Source organism: Dromaius novaehollandiae, chromosome 14 (assembly GCF_036370855.1).
Source record: "Dromaius novaehollandiae isolate bDroNov1 chromosome 14, bDroNov1.hap1, whole genome shotgun sequence".
NCBI classification, from domain to species: Eukaryota; Metazoa; Chordata; class Aves; order Casuariiformes; family Dromaiidae; genus Dromaius; species Dromaius novaehollandiae.
The window spans coordinates 8781632-8803852 of record NC_088111.1 but is presented as its reverse complement, the minus strand read 5'-3'; the positions used below and the strand labels follow the sequence as shown (position 1 = coordinate 8803852).

At 41.0% G+C, this 22221-nt stretch overlaps 2 protein-coding genes across 4 annotated transcripts; one reads left to right on the top strand and one right to left on the bottom strand.

Moving 5' to 3' along the window:
- The first annotated feature begins 305 nt into the window (after nucleotides 1–305).
- On the top strand, nucleotides 306–21117 carry METTL9 (methyltransferase 9, His-X-His N1(pi)-histidine). Of its 2 annotated transcripts, none has more exons than XM_064520258.1 (5): nucleotides 306–862; nucleotides 4907–5097; nucleotides 7399–7608; nucleotides 8721–8905; nucleotides 9158–10035. In XM_064520258.1, exons 1-5 carry the CDS (start codon nucleotides 689–691, stop codon nucleotides 9169–9171), a joined length of 774 nt encoding a protein of 257 aa, XP_064376328.1. In that variant the 5' UTR covers nucleotides 306–688; the 3' UTR covers nucleotides 9172–10035. The 2 variants fall into 2 exon arrangements, with proteins under 2 accessions (XP_064376328.1, XP_064376327.1); XM_064520257.1 differs by lacking the exon at nucleotides 9158–10035 and adding an exon at nucleotides 20386–21117 and having other exon boundaries at nucleotides 307–862.
- Nucleotides 11997–19605, bottom strand: IGSF6 (immunoglobulin superfamily member 6). 2 transcript variants are annotated; one of them, XM_064520259.1, is made up of 6 exons: nucleotides 19473–19605; nucleotides 17079–17432; nucleotides 16074–16177; nucleotides 14915–14971; nucleotides 14171–14272; nucleotides 11997–12435 (listed from the first exon to the last, which is right to left on the bottom strand). In XM_064520259.1, exons 1-6 carry the CDS (start codon nucleotides 19537–19539, stop codon nucleotides 12397–12399), a joined length of 723 nt encoding a protein of 240 aa, XP_064376329.1. In that variant the 5' UTR covers nucleotides 19540–19605; the 3' UTR covers nucleotides 11997–12396. The 2 variants fall into 2 exon arrangements, with proteins under 2 accessions (XP_064376329.1, XP_025971939.1); XM_026116154.2 differs by having other exon boundaries at nucleotides 14189–14272.
- Nucleotides 21118–22221: the final 1104 nt, after the last annotated feature.

Here is a 22221-nt window from a genome sequence, read left to right as displayed (position 1 = left end):
CGGGAGCGGGTAGCATCGGGGAACCCCGCCGCTTGCTCTTTTCTGCCCTAACGAGGCGGCGCATCCGGGCCCGGCCGCTCCGAGCCCCGCCGGGCCCCAGCGGCGGCCGCGGGCGCCGTGTGGCGGCGGCGCGGCCGGGCCGAGCGAGGCCTCGCGCGCTCCCGCCCTCCGCGCCACGAGGCCGCCGCGCTCTGCGCACGCGCGGGTGGGGGGGGCGGCACGCGCCCGCCAGCCACCGCCCGGGCGGCGGGGCGGGGCGGGGCGGCGCCGAGCACGTGCGCGGCGGGGGGCGGCCGGCGCCCGCCTCCGCTGAGGGGAGGAGCGCGCGCGGGCCGCTCCTGCCGGCGATGCCCGGAGGGGAGGGACGAGCCGCCGCCGCCGCCATTGTGCCCCGCTCCGGTTTGAACGCGGCGGCCCCTGCCGCGCCGCGGCCCCGCCCGCGCTGTGATTGGCGAGGGAGAGGGAGGGAGCCGGCGCGTGCCAGGCCCCGGCGTGTCGCAGCCGAGCCGTCCGGGCGGCCCCCGCTGCCGCGGCGCCGCGCGTTCCGCCCTGCGCCCGTGCGCGGGCCCCGGAGCGGAGCGGAGCCGAGCGCGGCGCGTTGCGTGCTGCCGGCGCCGCCGCCGCCGCCGCCATGGCGAGGGGAGGCGGCGGCCGCGGGAGGGGGTGACCGCGCGCCCCTGGCCCCCCCATGAGACGGTGGCTGGGCTGGCTGGGCTGCTACACCCTGCTGCTGTGGGCGCTGCGGAGGAGGATGTGGTCTGGCCCCGCCAGGTACCTGCGGAGCCCTTTATCCAGGTCCCTCTACGCCAACATGATGGGCAGCCCCAGCCCGCCGGCCCCGGGCGCCAGGGAGAACCACCAGGTACCGCCGGGGCAGCCGGGGGGCTGGGCCGCGGCGGGGCGGGCTCCGGCGGCGGCGGCGGGGCGGGCAGCGCCAGACAAAGGGAGGGACCCGCTGCGCCCGCCCCGCCGCCGAGCCGCGGGGGCGGTGGCGGCCCTCGGCGCGGGGCCGTGGCGCGGCGCGGCGGGGCGGGCCCGCGGCCGCGGGAGCAGCGCTCCGAGCCGGGCGGCGGAACCGGCCCGGCCGCGGCGGCGTCGCGGGAGCAGCCGCCCCGCCGCGGGGGCGCAGGTGGCGCGGGCGGGCGGGGGCCCGGGGCCGGGGGGGCGCAGCCGGGGCGCAGCGCGGGCGGGGGCCCGGCGCGGCCGCGGGCAGGGAGTGCGGGCGGCGCGGGCACGTGCGCGGCGCGGGCTGCGGGGCTCTGCGCGGCGCTTCCGCGGCGCGGGCGCGTCGGGACGGGGTCAGGTGCGGGCTGCGCTGCACCGCGGTGCTGCTGGAAACCTGGCCGGAGTTAGAGGGACTAACAGAGCTGCTGGCGCTGAAGGGAGGCGGGGGCTTGTCCTCGGTGAAATGCGCCCAGCCCAGCCAGCGGAGCAGACACAGCGTGAGTACTTGAGAAATGCTGCACAAAGGGAAGAGCATCGTTATCCACCGTGACTCTTCGAGCTGATACGTTGCCGTTTTAGCTCTGTTAGTGCTCGGGGCAGGTGCCGACACCCTCACTCAGCAGCAGGATTCCAGGTATCGCTGCTGCTTGGGTCGTTCAGCGCATGAAGGGGGTGATGGAAGCGGAACTGAGCTTTGCAGCAAGAACTTTCTTCCTGTGAACAAAGAAAACGCGCAATTCTTTTCTGTTGTCGTTAAAACTACTAGAAAGACAAAGCGATAAGAAAACGTGCCACGGAGATGATGATTTCATTCCCAGGTAGATGGTCTGCGATGGACAGTCTCCATCTCTAATGCAGAGGATTCTGATTTTAAGCTTCAAGGATTGATTGTTTAGTTCTTAAAGGTCTGCGGTCACTGAGTTTTTGGGGTTACTCTCGTGAGTAAGGGCTGCATGTTGAGCCCAGGTTCTTTCATTCTCTGAAGTTTTACTGACTTTAGTTTTACGTAAGTCAGCTGAAAAGGTATTTTCTTCCTTTTGTTAATACTAGGCAAGAGTTATGAATAATAATTTTAATTCTGTCTTCACAGTTTCCAGATTTCTTTGATGTGCTGTAGTATTTCTACTATTTTGCTTTCCACATTGACGCAGATTGATATTGTGAGACTAGTGGCCTGAAAAGGGCTCCTTGCGTATTGGAGAAGGAGAAAACTAAAAGGAGTTTCTGTTTTGAGGAAATAGTTACAGAATGAAGCTTTTTTCCCCTCCTTTTGTTATTTGAACTGTAGATTGTTTTTATCCTGGGCTTTTTTTCCTTAGTTTGCTGTCATTTCTAATATTCACTAGCATTATATAGGCAGTTATAAATGTTTTAACTGATAACCTTATGCAGGGCAAGCTTAACTATGAAGAAGGAGGAGGGCTAGGAACAATGCCTAATTTCTGGAAATATACTTTTCTTCTCAAAGTTGTCACCATCATCATTCTGCCAATGGTTATATCAGTATATATCAATATTTGGAAATCTTGAAGATAAAAAGCTGTAGGACTGGTTAGATCCTGGAACTACAGATGATAAAATTTGGTTATAAAACTAAGGTTTATGAATAAGCTCAGGGACAGCACATATGTAGTCGTGTTACTTATGGATCAAAGCCCGTGATTCCCAAACTTTTGATACTTCATACAGCTTCTTCTGGATTGAAAATGGCAACGCAAGGTAGATCAGAGCCGCTCCAAGCCTGTCCAGGGCAGCTAGGCAGCAGCCTCGCGGATGGCTGCTGGCCCTGACCCGTATCCGAGCCCGCTCCTCAGCGACCTGGCGGTGTTCGCTTCTGCCAGACTCTTGAAACTGGTTTCTAGACATGGACGGACAAAATACGGTCTTTTTCACGACTTGCTGCGGATTCCTTCTGGGGGTCTCTGCTCTGTGCTGATTCACTCACTTGACGCTGCACCGCAGCGAGAGACGACCTGAGCCGGTACACGGGCAGTCGTGGGGATCCTTGTGCCGTACTGCATCGCGTGATACAGACTTGCTCAATGTCTAGTTTTTAGAGGAGCGGATCGTCTACTCGTGCTACCTATAGATGCTGTTGAAAGCACCGCCGAGAGCCTGATTCCGCAGGAAGTACCTGATGTGCAAGTTTTCAAAGTAGACCTATGTAGGCATATAACTGCTTCCTCTGCTGAAGGGTTTTGAAATACCTTGTTACTTCGGGTCTGTTTGATGGAGCCCCTGTTTATGACTCTGGCACAATGATCTTGTTTCAGCTGTCTGCTCCCCTCTGCTTGCTGGCGCTGTTGCTGCAAAGCAGCAGGGTACTGGAGTAAGAATCCTGTACTGTTGTTATTGGTATTACTGTAGTGACCGGGAGTCCCATTGCGCTGCACGCTGTAAGCAAGCGTTAGGTGACTTCCTCTCCCCATGAGTAACAACAAGCGCGAAGGGACCAGGATGTGAGCATGTTTTGCATAGTACAGCTATACGCACAATTTTAGTGGATTTTTTTTTCTTTTTTAATATTGGGCAGTTATCCCAGCTGACCTCTTGCTCTCCTTCTACATGCATTTTTATAAGATTCTGTTTAAATCCTCCACTTCTCTTTAAAATACCTGTAGCTCTCTATCTGTGCTGTAAATGCATGCAGCCAGATTAGACGACATTCTTGCAAGATCTGAGGGGCAGGCAGCAGAAGAGGGTTTTGGCTATAGGCAGTAACTCTGTTCAGAGAGAGATTTGAATCTGCGGTAGAGTATTAGAAGACAAACACAATGGCATTAGAGATCCTATAAGGAGAGCTGTCAGTAACTCTGCATAAGAGTGGGAGACATTGAAAAAGAATAGTGACATTCTTAATTAGAATTACAATTAAATGGTTGTTGTAACATGTACCTGTTGAGTACAGGGGGCAGGGGGCTAACTTCGGCATTACAGACTAGCAACGAGCAGCCTTTTGAACTTTCAGCGCTGTCATGCTAACATCTCAGTGTTTCTATAGGTCTGTCTTGGTTTGTGCAATTTCTTGAATTTAAAATGATGTCAGCACAGTAGGTGTTAAAGGAGGAGTCTGGCTATGGCTTACACACAAAGAACAGAACATTAGGATGTAGTTTGGTTTATTACTTTTCCAGCTATATTTGATAGGAAAAAGGAGCACCCTTTTTCTTCAGAAGCAGCTGAGTAATAACTTGCGTATCAGAGCTAGTTTGTGGTTTGCACTGGAGTAGTAGTTATCAGGTAACACAAGGTAAAAGAAGCCACTAACCCATTTTAACTTGTCTACCAATATAAAAGTGTAGTGCTGCCTTCCAGCTGATACTGGTGGCTTCTTGGATGATGTGGGAGCACATCCCACAGGGATGATGTGCTTGTTCGTGCAGCTTCCTCACATCATCTCTACGAAACGGAGATAGTTGTTTTAAAAGACTTGTGAACCTGCTTGTTGGTGCTAGTATGTGAGGAAGCGCTGTCCATCCATGATGCGAGACAGACAAGCCGCTGCTTAAAGTGCTGCTTGGATTCCTTATCTCCTGTCCTGGAAAACACCTGCGAATGCACTTCCTGGCTCCTTTTCAGAGGATGCCTAGTGAAAAGTTGAGAGCGAGTTGGAAGACGGAAAACAACGTTACCTGCTTCATACTGTCTTACCAGAGTGGTGCTGTTCCATAGTGGACCTGTGTTTGCTTTCTAGGAAAGCTGCTCTGTAAAATTCTTCAAAGTACAGGGTAATGGTAAAGTCAAAAATTAAAAGTATTATTTCTTAGTAATCCGCCTTTGTTTGATTACAGCCCAAGTCTAATTTAAATTGATCTTGAAGTTTGTTTAAAAATCTTTAGGAAAAAATGAATTTTGATATTTATAGAACAGCTTGATAATAGCCTTCTGCGGGTTTAATTTTTTTAACTACTTCTGTTTTTATATTGCTGAACTTCTAATGTTCTTTTATCTCTTTCTCCAGTGGTATGTCTGCAACACGGAACAGTTGTCCGAATCCCTTCAGCCTATTTTTGTCCAGAGTTACCTTGACCAAGGAACACAGATCTTCTTAAACAACAGCATTGAGAAATCAGGCTGGCTCTTTATCCAGCTCTATCACTCTTTTGTGTCCTCAATTTTTAGCCTCTTTATGTCTAGGACATCTATCAATGGGTAAGTGAAAAGTCAATCTTAGGTAAACTAAATACATCTTGAATTTAGATTTTTTTCCAAGTGCTCAGCCCTCCTCCTTGATTTTTCAGCTTTTCTTAGATTTTTTTACAGGTTTCCCTTTCCTAGTTCAACGGATTTAAAATGCTTTATTGTGCCCTTCCCCACAACCCTTTTAATTAAAGAACACTATCTCCAGTGTGTGTGGGGAAGGGGGGCAGAGGGGGTAAGAGCAGTTAACAAGAGCTGGTCAGAGGACTCTAATTGTATTTTATAACCATTACTTGTATTAACTCCTTTCCAGATGTTCCCTGGAATAAGATAGTATTCTGTTTGTTAGATAGGTATCCCTCCCCCCTGTTTCCTTTTTTCCTTTACTTCTTACTTTACCTACTGCCATATCCTTAAGAGTTAATGTTGTGTTTGGTTCTACTTGGAGGAGGCAGTATCCAGTCAGTTCTGTATTGCCTCTAAAGCTCTTTCCGTTAGTGTGTAGATACCCCTTGCAAAACCAGGCAGATTTCTAAACAGGGCAGAAGTTGCTGAGTGTTGTATTTCGGAAAACTTATGTAGCACAGAATTCTACCCTTTCCTTCACTCTTTAAAAAGTAATTCCATCTCAATTTGTGCGTAAGCTATACTTGGACAGGTAGCTTCTGATGTGGCATGTTTGACTGGTGAAACATGAGGAATATGAGAATAGAGAATTTCGTTTAACATTATTCTTAGTCTTATTGCATCCGTCTCTTCTGATTGGCTGCAGAGGAGTTTAGCTGTATGCTCTAGTATTTCTCAAAAAAAGTCAAAAGAGCCTTTTTTCCTCCCTTCACCTCATTCAGGCATATGTTTAACTTCTCATCACTTTTGACCCTATGAAGAATACCTTTTTTTTCCTTTTCTTTTCTTTTACATTTACTTGATTTTTCTGCCCTCCCTTTCTCCCTGCACCCACACACAGTCTGATTTGAGGACAGTAGCTGGCTGCTAAGGCTAGAAAAATAACCTTTCTCCTTATTTTTCTAACCAGATGTCTTTATGAGCTTCCCTGTGGTGTTCTTAGTTACTTGTAGCTTTATATAAAAGTCTCTTTGGTCTCCTCTTCTTCCTTTTCCCCCCCACCCCTTCCCCTTTTTTCCCCTCAAAGGCTCTCCAGTGCTTTGAATAACACCTCATAGTGCTGTTAGGGATAATAGCCATGAGCCAATTACACAGTGTGGACTGACACAAGTGTGCTGCAAGGGGGCTCTGCTTAAACTGGCTGTACTTTATTTATTTTTCTATATTTAATAATTTAATATCCTGCTATAGCTTTTTCTGTATGACTTTGTGTAGTGATTTTTTTTTTGTACAGTCCATCTTTCTCGGGCCACCTCTTTTTCCCTTTTTCATTCTTTGATTCTTGTATCTTTGTTTACTTTTTTTCCTTGATCGTAAAAGATTTCTGTTTTGTCTTTCTTAAAATTAACCTTCTGTCTAACAGTAGTTTAAAGGAATAGTACTTACCTACCTTCAATTTATCACTGACCAGTTCTTTTTTTGTCTGTCTGTTCTAACTCTTTCATCTTTTGAATTTCTGCTATGACAGCTGAAATCTGTCACTGTGTAGTCTTCCAACAATTATGGGCAGGTATGGTTTTGACTTGATCCATAAGGAATCCAACTGTCACCTCTACCCAATTCCTTAATGAATTGCCTATTTTCTATTCCATAGCTCTTCATGTTGAATACAGAATCTGCAGATATCAGCAAAAGCCATTGTAACATATAATTACAAAATCCTTTCTCTTCTGCCACTCCAACGGTGTTACCCCCCATTGGTTCTTTAAATCTCTTCCATGGCTTCCCTTCCAGTTGCGCATCATAGTCTTCACTCTTTGTGCTTACTTCTGTCTTTGCAGCCATTTTGTTATTTTCTCTGTGTTTTTGTTGTTGTGTTTTTTTTTCTAAGGTAGGTGGGAGAGATTTAAATCTGCAATTGCAAAAATAGGCTCAGCCTCTCTCTCTCTCTCTCTCTCTCTCTCTCTCTCTTTTTAATATGATCATTTTCTTGAGCTGCACCCCACGAGCTCTTCCCTTCCTAATCAAATTCTTCCTGAAGTTTGAACCAGTATAACTGCATATAGCTATGTTTGATCTCTGACAAGTGCAAGGCAAGTTGAACTGGATTTAAAATTTATCTAAGTGGGGACTTTGTCTGTTATGTGACTGGTTGCTGCCAAAGCACACTCTAAATCATTTCATTGTCCTTTTTGTTAAAGTTTATTTAAAAAAAAAAATTGGACATTTCTCATCTTTACATTTCAGGCTGCTGGGAAGGGGCTCAATGTTTGTGTTTTCCCCAGAACAATTTCAAAGACTGCTTAAAATAAATCCAGAATGGAAATCCCACAGACTTCTTGATTTAGGGGCTGGGGATGGAGAGGTCACTAAAGTCATGAGTCCTCACTTTGAAGAAATCTATGCCACTGAATTGTCTGAAACTATGATATGGCAGCTTCAGAAAAAGAAATACAGGTATTGTACTGAATAGTTCTTGCATCCTTTATATCAGATGTTACAGCAAAATAATCTATTTGTAATATTTTATAAATGTTCAGTATTTTCAGTCATTATGTTGATGCCTTTATTGTTTGATGATTATGGAAAGGGCTGACCTCTACAAAAACACGAAAACAAACACATCTGATGTTACCTGATACCAATGCTTATGTTGTGCTGATGTTCCCTGTAACTAGTTAAGACAAAATAGAGAACAACTGTTTTGAAGTATTCCTTCACAGCTTGCATAAATTGCTTCAATCAAGAGATTCAGGAAGACAAAATTTAGATACTGATGAATGAACAGTCCAAAATTGCAAGAGGAAGACACAGGCACTGTAGGGAAAGCAAACTGATTCCTGGTAATAGGGATACCTGGGTAATCTGTGTTTATCTAATCTCTAGATAAGGAATGCATATAGACTACTGTGTAAAGAACCTTTTATTCTTGTTATGCTTAGCTCCTGCTGTTAAGCTTAAACAATATTTAGTAACAAAAACCTCAGCTGTTCATGTACTGGTCACAACGCCTGGAAGTTCTTGCAGGCAGCAGATCCAGTCTTGTTGAGTAATGGTTAGTATTTGGGACACCATTGCCTAGACTTCAGCCCAAACAGCAAAAGAACTGTGGATTTCTTTTCTTCATCTGTCGTTGAGTGGAAATCTAACAGCAACTGGTTTTGCACACAGATAAATCAAGGTGGTTAAAAACACAGCAAGCAATAAACTGTGTTATTTCAGCTCTGCTGTTCCTTGAAAAATGTATTTAGTTTTATTCTAGGACATCATTTTTTCATAATACCCAAGATCTTGGTTTTTGCCTTCCTTACTACTTGATGATTGTAAGGAACATCCAAACTGACCAGGTTTATGTGGCTGAATATATAGCCATACCCACTGTTGGTTAGTTTTTTTTCCAAAAAATGGAAAGACCATATCTGCCTATTCTCCTTGCCTAGTGCAGCTGACCTTACCTGCACTATCAACACATCCATAGGGAATTTTCACCCTTGGTCGTTCTCTCTGAACTCAGCTTGTGTTTAACACTCCATATCTCTCTTTCTCTCTCTCTCTCTTTCTCTCTCCAGAGTGCTTGGTATAAATGAATGGCAGAACACAGGATTTCAGTATGATGTTATCAGCTGTTTGAATTTGCTCGATCGCTGTGATCAACCACTGACTGTGTTAAAGGATATTAGAAGTGTACTGGAGCCAACTAGAGGCAGAGTCATTCTAGCATTAGTTCTGCCATTTCACCCATATGTGGAAAATGGTAAGTACATGGGTTAATAGACCTTTAGATGATGAAAGGTTGTATATTACAGTATCCTGAATTAAATGTTCAATTAATTCATATTTTTGATTAAAAAAAAAAACACAACAGCTTGTAGGCTGTGTGTTCGGAAGAAAGAAGTCATAGGTAAATAGGCCACAGGTGGTAAGCTGTTTTTCTTAATTCCCCAACGTATGTTGTTGAAACCAATAAAAAAGCTCAAATATTGATGTCACATATCATGTTCTACAGGTTGCCACATTTGAGCTGTGGAGCAACATGGGAAAACCGATCTCTGATTAGGGTCCTCTGCTGCTGTCATATAGGTAACCCCAGTTGTCTCTGGTGACCACTGAGCAAAAAAAGTATGAACTGTGTGTCATACTGAATAGAGCACTGTTTCAAGTGCTGCAGATGAACTGCACCTAAAAATTCATAGGGAGATAATGTTCATTATCTAACATGAGCTTTTGAAGGAAAATATACACCTCTGCTAATACAAAATATCAACTATTATTTATATCCTGAGTAACTAGAAAAAAATGTTTTATGTGCCAAAATTCTCTTATTTCCCATAGTTGCATTTTAAAGAAATACCTGGAGATTTTCAAATTCATCTCTTTGCTCATGACTAACTTTGAGAGACTAGCAACTTTTTTTGTTAGGTGCCTAAGACTTTGGGGGTTCAGGTTGAGTCACCCAAAAAGTGGAGTGACTTCCAGAGAGCTGATGTTGATGAGTTGATGTTGAACACTGCAATCTCTTACTCTCCTTGAGCCTTAAGACTTGTAAATGGAAAGGCATGTATGTCCAAAAAATACAGAACCAATAAGCTTAACATTCTGGAAATGATAAATTCATGAAAATATATCTGTTTTGTACTCTTTCGAATGACAGTAACTTTTCTGCGTGAGGAGAGAAAAAAATTTGTTTTGCAATTGCTATTGTGTCCAGAATCTACTTTTCTGCATATTGTTGGGTAACCATGTGGTAGATCCTGGCTGAACAGGAGGTGGATAAATTAAGGAAGAAACCACTCTAAGTCCATTTATGTCCTTCATCATTAATCTCCTGCTGTCTACAGGGTGTGGAATAGTATATTAAATTTATTTATCCCAAGGGATTGGAAACCTGTTCTCTGAGTGAACTTCATGTCATTCCTACTTCATGAAAGTAGGTATCTGTTGTAGGACATTTTGTAAACCAAAGTCATACTTTTGTTTGTGCTGGCGACTTGTAGCAGATCAATCATTTTGTTTAGACAGCTCTATTTCCTTTGCTTTTTCTAAGTCTCAAATAGCACAGTGATGGTTTTTGTGGTTCTTCTGTGGCCTGCAAGGTAGGACAGAAGAACTTAAACCTTTGTCAGTTGAGATTGTTCCAGGTAGCAGATATTTACTGAAACTTTAAACATATTCAGTATGTCTGTATACCTCTATCATGGATATGGGCCTATATAAACTTCTCTAGACAACACAAGTTAACATACACAAAAGATACTGCCATTCCACTAGAGGTTCCCCTCTTGAGCTCTCTTCAAGTGTAGCCTAAAGAAACAGACACTGATCTGCCAGGCTGTCTTCCTGATTTACAAACAATTTCAGAATTGAAATTTTTTCCTTCAGTTGTTCTGCAAGGTGATGCAATAAAAAGTGTTTGATGTGTATGTGTACTTTATATATAAGAAAAAGAATACTTGGAACATTTAGAGGAGAATATTTCATAGCTCAGAATATTCCTTGTATCATCCAATTAAAAATGGCCCAGACCCACCTAGAAAAGCTTTTGAATTGTAAGGGGGGGAAGGAATGGAGAAATGGAGAAGTGGCAAGGCAGGTAAGATGTTTGAGTATATGGATCAGTTTCTAGAGCTAGAGACTAAAAATATGTTTAAATTAAAACAACTTGAGAGATTTCCTTTATTACGCATAATGTAATAGGAGGGTAATTGTGGAAATTATGTGAATGGCATAAAATTCACTCGGAAAACAAAGCAAGGTGGAGAAGGAGGTAATATTTATTTCTGTACTTACTATTTCTGGAATTACAGTGACACCTAGAGGCTGAAGTAGCTTAATCATAAATTCTTTCTGAGGCTACTTCATTTTTTATTTTCAATATATAGAACAGCTAATGCACTTACTGTATATGTCTAAAGTTGACAAGTAAGCAGACGAATCATACAATATTTTAATTTTTATTCATGTGATTAGTCTAATTTTCTATTTTTAGTAGGTATCTCATAATGTGATATAAAAATGCTTAGACATGATATTAATAGTAAGATAATAACATTATTCAATAGTATATGACTGGAATGGCTTAAGTTTATCTAAAATAAAAATGCTAGAGATACCATACTTCAGAAGAAATAAACACAAGCAGCCTGGGATTGTGGTGTTTTCCTTGATGAGCACATTAATGTCTGGGTGAGTGATTGACCAGGGAAAAGGAAGATGAAGGTGCATTTCTTCCTGAAATATTTGGTACTCAGTTGAGCTGGAAACATGATATTGTGCTGGATGGACCTCTGGCTTTGTCGGGTTGTCAGTTCTCACGTCACTGACATAATACCATGTCAGATGTTAAACATCTTGCTTTATTTAAATGAAGATAGAAGATGTAACTGTTCCTTGGCTGGGAGAATGTCAGAGATCAACACATCTCTTCTAAAAGTGCTGGTTTTGTAGATTAGCTAAGTGCAATTCAGTAACTTTTCAGTATATTTCTGTGTTTATGCTTATATCTATTTTGAACAGGCCCACGAAGCAAACCTTGGTGCTCCAGGTACTCCTGGCTTTGCGTGGTAGAACTGGAAGGAGGTTATCTGTCTAACAAGTGAATTTTAATATTGCAGGAGCAACCTTCTCACTTTGACCAGCACTTTCTCTTTCTAAATAGGCTAGGATGAAGCTGCCATCCCAAATGAGCTTTGCTATAATAGTACATGCATTTGTAGCGTCTGTTTTCTGCTTGCCTGTCTATAGAATACGTTTTTTTTGCTCTGTTTGTGCTGCCGTAAGCCTCATAACTGTTGATCTGAGTATCTGTTACATCAATAACTGTCACATTAACATAATTGAGAACAGAATTGCACCTAGGAAATGAGTTTATTTTGTGTTGCTCTCAATTGTCATACATCTTTCACAAATGCTCAATTTATGTAAAAGAAATGCACGTAAACTCATATAAAAAGAAAAGGCACATACAATTAAACTGAAAAACTTTTCTGAAGCATGTCTCTTATGAAAGATGAAGTCCTTTTCCACAGTTTTTATTCTTGCAGAGAGGGAAAGAGAAGTACTGTATGACATAATGTAATGTTCAGTGCACTTGGTTTTGATCCCTTTAGAAAACACTCTTGATGAGTACTATTCAGTAAGGTTTTTTTCCTCTCTTCTTAAAGCAAAGTCTGTGAAGAAGGTTAACTATTTTATCTGCCTCTTCAGTTACATCAGAAATAGTGAGCAAATCTGAACTATAGCACATACTCATCTGTTCTGATAAACAGTGTCATCTTCCAAATGATCCTGTGGAAAAAAGTAGAAGTATTTAGTTACTGGTGCCAACATTTTTCATTAAAAGGAAAAAGGCAGAACTTGCTTTTGGGGGCAAACTTCCTCCCTTTACTGTTTTAGTAGACTCCTGCCCTCCCCAGTTATCCAGCTCAATAGTTGTCCATGTGGCATCTGCAGGATTCTAAACTTTCTTTTCCTTTTCCTCATGGCTTCCTCAAATCTCTAGGGAGCACAGTAAAACATACTTCACTATGTTCATGACAGTCAAACCAAGGACCAGGTCATGTCAGCAGGGATTTGAAGCCTTTAAAGAGATTCTTACAGAGGAGTAATTTGGGTCGGTATAAGAATAAATAAAGCAAAAATGTATGGGGGAGAAGCATTTGACTTAGTGTTGCATTTGCATGTTTCTTTTCTTTCTTTTTTTTTTTTTTCTCATTGCATCTCTGAAATGGTGTGGTCAGTGCTCAGGATAGGAAAGAATTTGTACTGCTTCTCAAATGAAGCAATTTTTGAAGCCATTTTCTTTGCATACAAATACTTGTGGCTTTTAAGTTGTCTTCTCTAATTTACATGGCACATGCAAAATCACTGTCATGTAGTCATGTCTTATTGGCATAAATTTGGAACGATGAAATAGGTTGTGTGGCTTTATCCAGTGATGCTGAATGCTTAGTTTAGGCTATGTAGGTTGAACGGGGAAGCAAATACTTGTAAGAATGCTGTAGAGCTTTTGAAACAGTTTTGTTATCATTGTCATGTAACTACCATGGGGTAAGGGAGTGAGAGAAACTAAAATAGTAATATACTTCCAAGAGTGAACTCTAATAGCTTTATGCCTTTTAACCAAATGGTCCAGAACAGCTTACTGAAAGCTCTTCTTGGCAAATTATGAATGCATGGAAGATTCAGTTTGTTTCTGTGTGTGTGTACACATATGCCTGTGTGTATAAACATATATATATGATTATAAATACATAGAGAAATATAAAGCATCATAACTTCCTTTGACACAATTCTATCCCTGCTTTGTATTTTTTGTCTCCCCTCCCTCAAAAAGGATGCCTAGCTTGAGGCCTGGTATTTTAGGCCGTTCATTAGATGAAATTTAGTGTCCATCTGGAAGAAAGGGAATCTTTATTTCCAGGCAACATACAGATCCCAGTTCTAGCCCTGCTGGGATTTAAAATATTGGATGTCCAAGAAAATGAAAGCTGTCTTGATTCAGGACTGAATCTGGTCTGAGCTATCAGTCAAATGCATATCGTCTCCAACATGTTAAATAGATGAGCAGGAGTCTGGTCCCAGTTGTTGAGCTCTGCGAAAGTGCCTGAGGGCTTGGAGAATTGCAGCACCTCCTAGTAAGCAGGAGGGGAGAGGAAGTGACCGTCAGGTGTTCATAGTGTGCCATTCTGTGACTGCATGCAAGTGGCTCCTGCATTCAGATGTTATAATCTGTGCATGTGCACTTGGGGGTGTGTGAAAATGCTTGGGTGCTTCTCTCTGCTGGGAAGGCACATATCTTCCCAGAGAGGAACTCCTGTAAGCTATCTTGAGCTGCTCTTGATTTAGAATGCTTTATAATGTCATTGACTATTGTGCAGAATAGTTCTTTAGACCTTTATCAAATTTAAAAAAGAGGAATCTAGTTCCAGAGGAGATACAAATGGCATACTCTTCAAAACTGTCAGTTCTTCTTTCTTCATATATTTCAGTATCAGTAGACACGCACAGAGTTCTGCCATACCTTTTTCGTGTTACTTACAGGCTGTTGGCAGTGTTCAGCATACCTCTGCTTCTGAAGTTCTTGGGCAATTGCTTGAAAAATTTTTCGTCCGCTACTGATTTTCTGCAAATTATTTAAAATATTTTTAGATCAGTGCTACATTTGAAGTTGGGGGAAGCACCTTTTCTGCCTTTCGTAATTAAGATTTTTTTTCCCTGTATATGTCTTTGGAAATATTAGTATATAACACTTAAAGAATATAGTGTGGCAGTCAGACATGCTTTAAATTACATTATAGTTCATCTCTTATTATATATACCTTCTTTAATAGATACTTAGATTGTCTGGCTTTTTCTCTTTATTCAAAGAAGCATTGCAGTAGAAGTTATAAATAGACTTGCTTTAAATAGGACTTGTTTAAACACTTCATTCAGGCAAAAAATAATAATTTTATTGCAAAACCTCCTATTTTCAATGGAAGTTAAAACAAAATTTAATTAAAAATATAACCTGCAGGAACCCATATGTTAGAGATGGCCTTTAAGTAGATTTGACTTTACCCTGTATCCAGTTAGTTAAAAGGAATTAAAACTTTAAATGTAAAATCAATTAATAGTTTTGTACAAATCCTAAGGCCTTAACAGCTGTAAATATCCATTCTAAATGAATCATTGGTTATTCACAAAAATTAGCATCCCCTACTTTTTTCTTTCTTTAAAAAAAAATGTTTGAATTACAGGTAAAGGAAACAAAGTGATAACATACACAGTTTTCTGTTCTCTGGTCCTCTTTGCTGCTTTTCTTTAGCAGTTTCGGTTTTAACTGGAGGGAGGGGAAAGGAAAAAAAAATTAGAACATAAGATGAGATGCCAGCTGCTAAAGTAGTAGCATAGTTAAAAGCCAGGTACCGTTAGGGCAGAAAGGTTTGTAGATAAAAGTTCTATCTTTCATTAGGCAGCAGAAACCACTGGAAAAATCAGAGACTATTTCAAGCATGTAACGTCGTCTTTCATCTTCTAGGAGTAAATGGTGCAGGTATTTTTGCTTTGAATACAGTGGGCCCTCCCTGAAGCACTACCCAAATGTCAAAATAAACCAATTGTGTAATTGATACCTGTTTTTTTTTCTGAAGAAAGGCTTGATTAAGTTTTCCCGCCATACTACTTTGTCTAATTAAAAGAAAACAAACACCAAAGAAAATCCTCACACCATTCTGCCATGTCCTTAAACCATCATTGCTACAGCAAAGAACCATTTACCACGTTATACCACTTATGACTGAAGAGTCTCTTTATTAAGTTTCATTATTAAAGATCCCAGTTGCCGTTTTGGATGTTTGTTTTTAACTCAATACTATTTTTTCCCCTAGGAAAAAAAAAATATCTAATGTAACTTTTAACCAGGTACCTTCTAATATGTGTGCTTTCTATAGGAAAGACTTTTTCCAAGTATCTGGTTGAACAGAATTTCTTTATATAAGAAAAGTCAGTTTGCAATAAGTTTACTGCACCTTGCAAATATTTTGACATTAAATTTTTTTACTGCTAATGGAACCTAATCCAGAGGACTGATGACTTAGGACTGTAACTTCTAGTTTTGCTTTTAAGTATGCCTTGGTAGTCTCAGTCTCCAACCTGCTGAATAATACTCTCAAGATAACTTTAATTTTACAATATCTTTTCTTTTATAGACTTCACTTAAATAAGAAAATGTGGTTGATACTAAGAGTAGTTGTGTGCGCTATGCACTAGACTTTGCAAATGTGTACCGTGTGTGATCTTCAAATCACCACCTCTTTAAAACTTAATTGTAAAAGCTATGATATCTGGAACTGTCTCTTTTTATTCTCCTTATCAAAATGTTAAAACTCCTTAAAAGAGGGAGAGGAGAGAGAATGAAATCAGAAAAATGAGTTTAAACCTACCTTGTCAAGTATAAGGACTGTGAATACCACAATGCTGTATAGAAACAGTAAGGATGAGGTGATGGTCATGACAGTGAGTTTTGCAGTACTGTGCTTCTGTGCCCCTTTATTGAAAATAAGTGTTAGAATAATACACAGTTCTTCTGACACACGTAATTTTCTTAAAACTTTACGTTCCAGCCCCCTTTAAGGAATTAAAAATCTTCATACCCATCTATATTTTCTAGTTCATTTTCATTCTAAATTCCTTAGTGAGATCACTTCTCTCTTGTTTCGCTGGACACTTGCAAGGGCAATGGAGACTTGTTATTTTTGATTATGGAGACCTTTCTTGAGGGGTAGGCAGAGAATAAAATCCTGTTTTCTGCTCTAATGAAGGACTATCTGAACAAAGCTTATAGGCTTTTGTTTAGGAATGCGGTTAGATAGGGGAGGAAATGAATGCAGGGAAAATAATAGTCCAGCTACATTTTTTTCTTAAGTACGTAATACTGAAATGAAGTTAGTGAAGTCTTATTACTCTTGTAACTGGATGGCAAATGAGATGGAGGTACAGAACTGAAACTTTTTGCTCAAGACGGCAAGTGAATCTGCTGCCCTGAGCCCCTGTGCTCTGCTGGACATATTTCCTCTAAGTGTCTGTTTCTCTACTTCTCACTTTCCTGTTGATACTTCCTTTCTGGTGTCCCTTACAGTCCTCGGACAGGAGGATGTGGAGTATGGTTAGCTAACACAGAGTGCAAAACTTCTCTGTAGAAAAATTCTGAAGTCGTTTGTGTCATATGATAGAACGGTCTAATTAGCAAACCAGGTTAAGATGCTTTTTTTTTATAGAATCCTTCTGTAGTTTTTCAATTAATGTTTTAATAAAAACATGCTATTCCTAACACTTTTGTTGATATTCCAATCTTAAATGTCATTCTTGAAAGAGAAAGTAAAAAGAGTATTTAGGAAAGAAAATGTATTTCTTGAAGATGCTTCGTTAAGAAGGAACAATCAACTGACCTGTTTTCACTAGCACGGTTCCACCCCCTGTTTGCTTAGAACGGGCTGAGCTTGAATCTGGAAATGCAATTCCACAGAAGTAAACAGCACTGTCGTTTACAGTCAGATCGCTGATCTCAAGTGCAATATTGTTTTCTGATGATACGTGTACTTTGAACTTCTGAACATTTGTGCATTCTGGGATACACAAATCTTCATGTTTGTTAGTGAAAAAGCGAAACCATAGAATTTGCGGCTTGAACTGGGAACATCCAAGAGCAGAGAAAGTGCAGTTTAGGATCACAGTGTGTGTGGATTCCCCAGCTTCCTTAAACCCAGGTTGTGTTACAGTGACTTGGCAGGTATCAGCATCACCTGTTGAGAATAAACAGTTTTTCATGTGTGGGAGAGTTAAAAAGGAAGAAGAAAATAAGCTACTTGGGGTTCATGCTGAAAAAGGCAGGAGGAACAAACTTGTTTCAAGCTTGGAATTTCTCAAATTATTTTTAGCAGCCTTTCCTCTCAAATTGTTGCTACAGCTTGCCTATTTATCCATTTAACAGTTTTATATATGTGGCAATATGCTTAGCTGTCCACTTCAGAAAAATAATACAGAAGATTCATATATCTAAAATAATGTAGCTGACTCCTTTGACCTTGGAGAAGAGCGAAAGAATAGTTTGTGTAGTTCCCTGCCTCAGATCCTTTAGTCTTTGGGGAGCAGGGGGGGTTTGTTAGTCTTCAGACTTGTTGGTTTGTCACACTATTATTTACCATCAGAACAAGCAAAACTTGCTCTTTACTTGCTGTTTGTCACATCTTACATTGAAAATGCCATAAAAATTAGTAGTTCAAAAGACCGTATAAGAAGCACTTGCAGTTGTTTCGTGAGCCGCCCTGGCTGAGGACTCTAAGCACTTCACGATTCCCCTTCTACACCCAGCTGCTCTGAGAAACGATTTTCTTACAGCTTCCTTCCTTAGGTCGTTCTGTGATTAAACAGGATTCTGATTTCCTTACATGCACACGTTTTCCTGTTTTGATACTTAGCATCAAGAGCAGTAGAGGGTTGCTCTTTTCAACCTTGCTGTGTCTTTAGTTTCCGAGAGGTCTGCTGCGTTAGGCCTCGTGCTCTGCAGAGAAGTTCTCCAATCTCCAACTGACCTATCATCTTAAGATGCTTTTACTTGAATGTTAATTATGAAGGGTTTCTCTTCCACTGTTTCTGATCTGGAAGTGAAGTGAAACAGCCTGATGGCAGGCGGTGTTTATGACATACACTGAGACATTTATAATTTAGCAATTTCATAACATTGGCATTCATAATAATTCCTAGACATGCTTCCACTTCATCATACTTATTGACGCTGGGTTTCTAAGGATAACAATATTGCTTGTTAGTTCTGACATTTAAAAATGTGTGTAGAGAAAGCAGAAAGGTTAATCAGGGAAGAGAATCCTAATAAAGGAACTGAAACGTTATGTAAGTTGCAAGCTTCTGGCTTAATATGATGGTTCTGGGAGACTTTTTTACAACGTTTTTATTGAAATCCATAATTTTAGTGTTTTTTTTAGCATATCCTGTTGAAGTAAATTGCTAAGTTACTGAAACAACAGAATCAAAATTATGCAATGAAAATGAAGGTAGCAGTTTAACAGCATCTTTTTGTACTTTCTAGAAAATAACAAATTGTCAGAAAGGTAAGTGGAAGTCTATCCTACTCTACTGCTGCTAGACAGTTTGTAAGCCTGTCCATGGACAAATAGCATTGTTCCTTCATTGCTTTTCTCACTGAAAGTTTTGTAGGTCAAATCCAAGCAGATTTAGTGTATGTGACTTCTGTAGGAATAAAATGAAATTCTGTGTGTGGGCCAGAGCAGCACCGGGGCCGTTCCATAGCTGCTACTTCAATCCCAAGCCTGTAGCAGTGCGTGTTGTCAGTGTACTCACACCCTCTGTGATGAGAAGCAGTAGCTTGTACACCTGAAGACTAGTCCATCCCCTTCTCCTTGCCCCCCTTACTCTAGGGCTCTGCATGGCCTTACAGAGCGAACTTCATGGCTCCAGTTCATGTAGATACCATCTCATACATCTGCTGGACTTCCCCAACCCTCCTCCCAAACAAGCGCAGCTACACTGAGACCGTTCTGCTGCTGGAGCGTTCTGTGTGGGAGAGTGCAGTAGGATTTGACCCCAAAATTGTAGATTACAGGAGCATTTCAGACTTTTGGAAGAAAAAGCATTCACTGACAGTCATTTGATTTGGAAGTTGTATGAAGACAGCAGAACTTATTAAAGAAAAACTTTTTACTGTTCTTACTTTATAGCTACGTGGCAAATTGTAACCACCACATTTTAAATCCTGTTTAACTTGTATGCAGGGATAATACAGGAAGCTTAAAAAAAAGTCTTACCAACAGAGTGTAGAATGCAGTTGAATGCCAGCATTAGCACTTGTTTGAATTTGTTGAACGATGCCATTTTTTGTATCTATCTGGAAATGATTCTGCTCAAAGGAAGAGGAACTCAAGAGGTTTTTGGAGTTGCAGAATGCTCTGAATCACAAGATTTAGAACTTCCTGTTTAAGAGGGTGTTTACTGTTGTATTTTGCAAACTTGTTAAAGGTACAGACCAAACCCAAAAACATTTCTCTTATTTGTGGATGACATTGCATTGACAGTGAGTGAAGGGTTGTTTTTAACTTTGAACTTCTGAAAATTGTAGCTCTGCTCCTTCAGATTATTTCATTGGACATAAATGACAATGTTTTCTAATGTAATACGAGCATTCAGCTTTGAAGGGACCTAAGCTGTCTTTACCGTACCAGCTAGTAAGTGCCCCTCGAAGGAACAAAGATTCTGCAGCTGTCCCTCGTCTAACTAATGGGATGGTCTGCCGGTGAAAGCATCACAACAAATCATGATTTTTCAGCTTGCTACTCTGTTCATTATAATTACCTGAAGCAGTCTCTGGCAAGACAGTAAGCATAAAGAAAGAAAGAATTTTATAATGTTGGCAAGGATCTTGATTAAATAGTCTCTCTGTCCATGTCTGCTAAACGCCAGCCTCACTATTGGAAGTTACTTTTCAGCCAGTCTTGGAGCTGCTAGTGAAAAATATAACAAAATATAACCTTGAGAAGGAGCCTCTTCTGAACTCTAGAAAAACCCTTGAACTGGTCTTAACAACATCTCTACAAATGACCTGTCAAACTCAAAGTTGGAGTGGAATGGAGTATGATCTGCGTAGCATGCTTTCTGTAAGAAAATGTAATACCCAGTAAAGCTTTCTTTATAATTTAAACACAACTGTTTTGTTTTTCTCAGTAGGTGGCAAGTGGGAAAAGCCCTCAGAAGTTTTGGAAATCAAAGGGCACACTTGGGAAGAACAGGTGAATAGCCTGCCAGAAGTTTTCAGTAAAGCTGGTTTTGCCATAGAGGCTTTCACCAGACTGCCATACCTATGTGAAGGTGATATGTATAATGACTACTATGTACTAGATGATGCTGTCTTCGTCCTCAAGCCAGTGTAAGCATATATGAAGTAAATCTCCAGAATCAAACCCAAGAAGCAGCCTCTGAAAGAGGTGTTTGATTTATGGTTACTTAAAGGGAGGGAATTTTGGGATTGCCATGCTGAATAAATATCATGTAAGAATTTTAAAGGCCAAAATACTAATGTATTTCTTTGTAGTATGATTAGAAAAAAAGTTTGTTTGTTTTTTAAACAGACTCTTTGGTCGAGAATTTCTTTTTTTTACCAGCTCTTAACCCAACAATGCATTCTGCAATCCAACAGTAATGGAGGATATTTTTATACTTACCTGCAAAAGGAATCAGATCCAAACAAAGCAATAGTCCTAATAATGAGGAAATCAATACAATGTGAATTGTTGTTAAAGAAATCAAGAGAAATCTGGCAATAAAGTTGTCCGTTCAGTTCAAACCTTGTGGAATATAAACTGTTGAAATGGCTATTCTTCCATGCTAAGTTACTTTCTCTCTTACTGTCATTCTTCACATGTTTTTAATCATGCTAATAAACTTTTTTTGAGATGACTTTTTGCATTAACTTTTGTGTTCATTTTTGTAATCATAGCCACGCTTGTCTGTAGCAACTGCTCTTTGTGTTGAGAAAAGCTCTCAGCTGCAGCACAACCTTGAGTTTATTTAAACAGCATTTAAGTATTGTTTAAAGGGATCCACAAAAAATATGCCACTTTCGGTTGGATTTCCTTCATGTTCCTCTCAAAGCCTCATAAATCCTCATTGCTTTTGCATACATTTTCCAGCTAAAGGAGCTAGGGTGGAACTTGCCAAAACTGCTTTTGATGCTGATGGGTTTGATAACAAACTTTCCAAGCTGAGCAAGTTGTTCCCCAAAGTTTTCCAGCTTAAATAACTCAGAGGCAGTTTCTCATGCTTTTGAAAGTCAAGCTGCCTCTGAGGATCCTGATAAAGGGACCTGATTGTCCCAAGTAGGTTTAAATAGCTTGGGACAACTCCTTCCCCTGCCCTTTTTCCTGCACTAACTAAGCGCTATTTATTTTAACATCACTTATTTTTAAAACCCTGTTTAAAAATGGCTAATTTCTGGTACTGGGGATATAACCTTCCATTAAAACAACTAGCAGTATCACCAATACAGAATTGGCAGCTGCATGTCTCACGTTGCCTGGGATTTAAGTGATGTGAGAGAGCAGGAAACCTTAGCTTGGATATCAGCTGGTAAGTAAAGAAAGAACAGACTTACCTTTTGCTTTTGAAGTTTACAAGTTTTTTTAATGATTGATGATCTTATGCCAAGTAGGATATTTCAGCTGGTCTTTTTATGTTTACCTTGGACTTCCTTTGGCCTGATGTTTCGTGATTTCTCTTGCAAATTTAATAACCTTTTATTCTCAGCTGTCCTTGTGAAATAGTAGTATGTATTATGAGATGAGTGATTTGACTGGTGGGGTTTTTTTCCAACAGTAATTCAGGCTTAGTATTACTCTCATTTCAGCATCTGCTGTTTAATTTTGGCACAATCAGATTTACCATTGGAAAAAATGAGGTATGTATCTTTTGGAGTGCACCCATCAATTTTTGGTTTGCTACCTTCATTTGTACCTGCCTAGTAATGGGAAAACATGGTTCTTAATGTGTAATGGATTTAGCTTC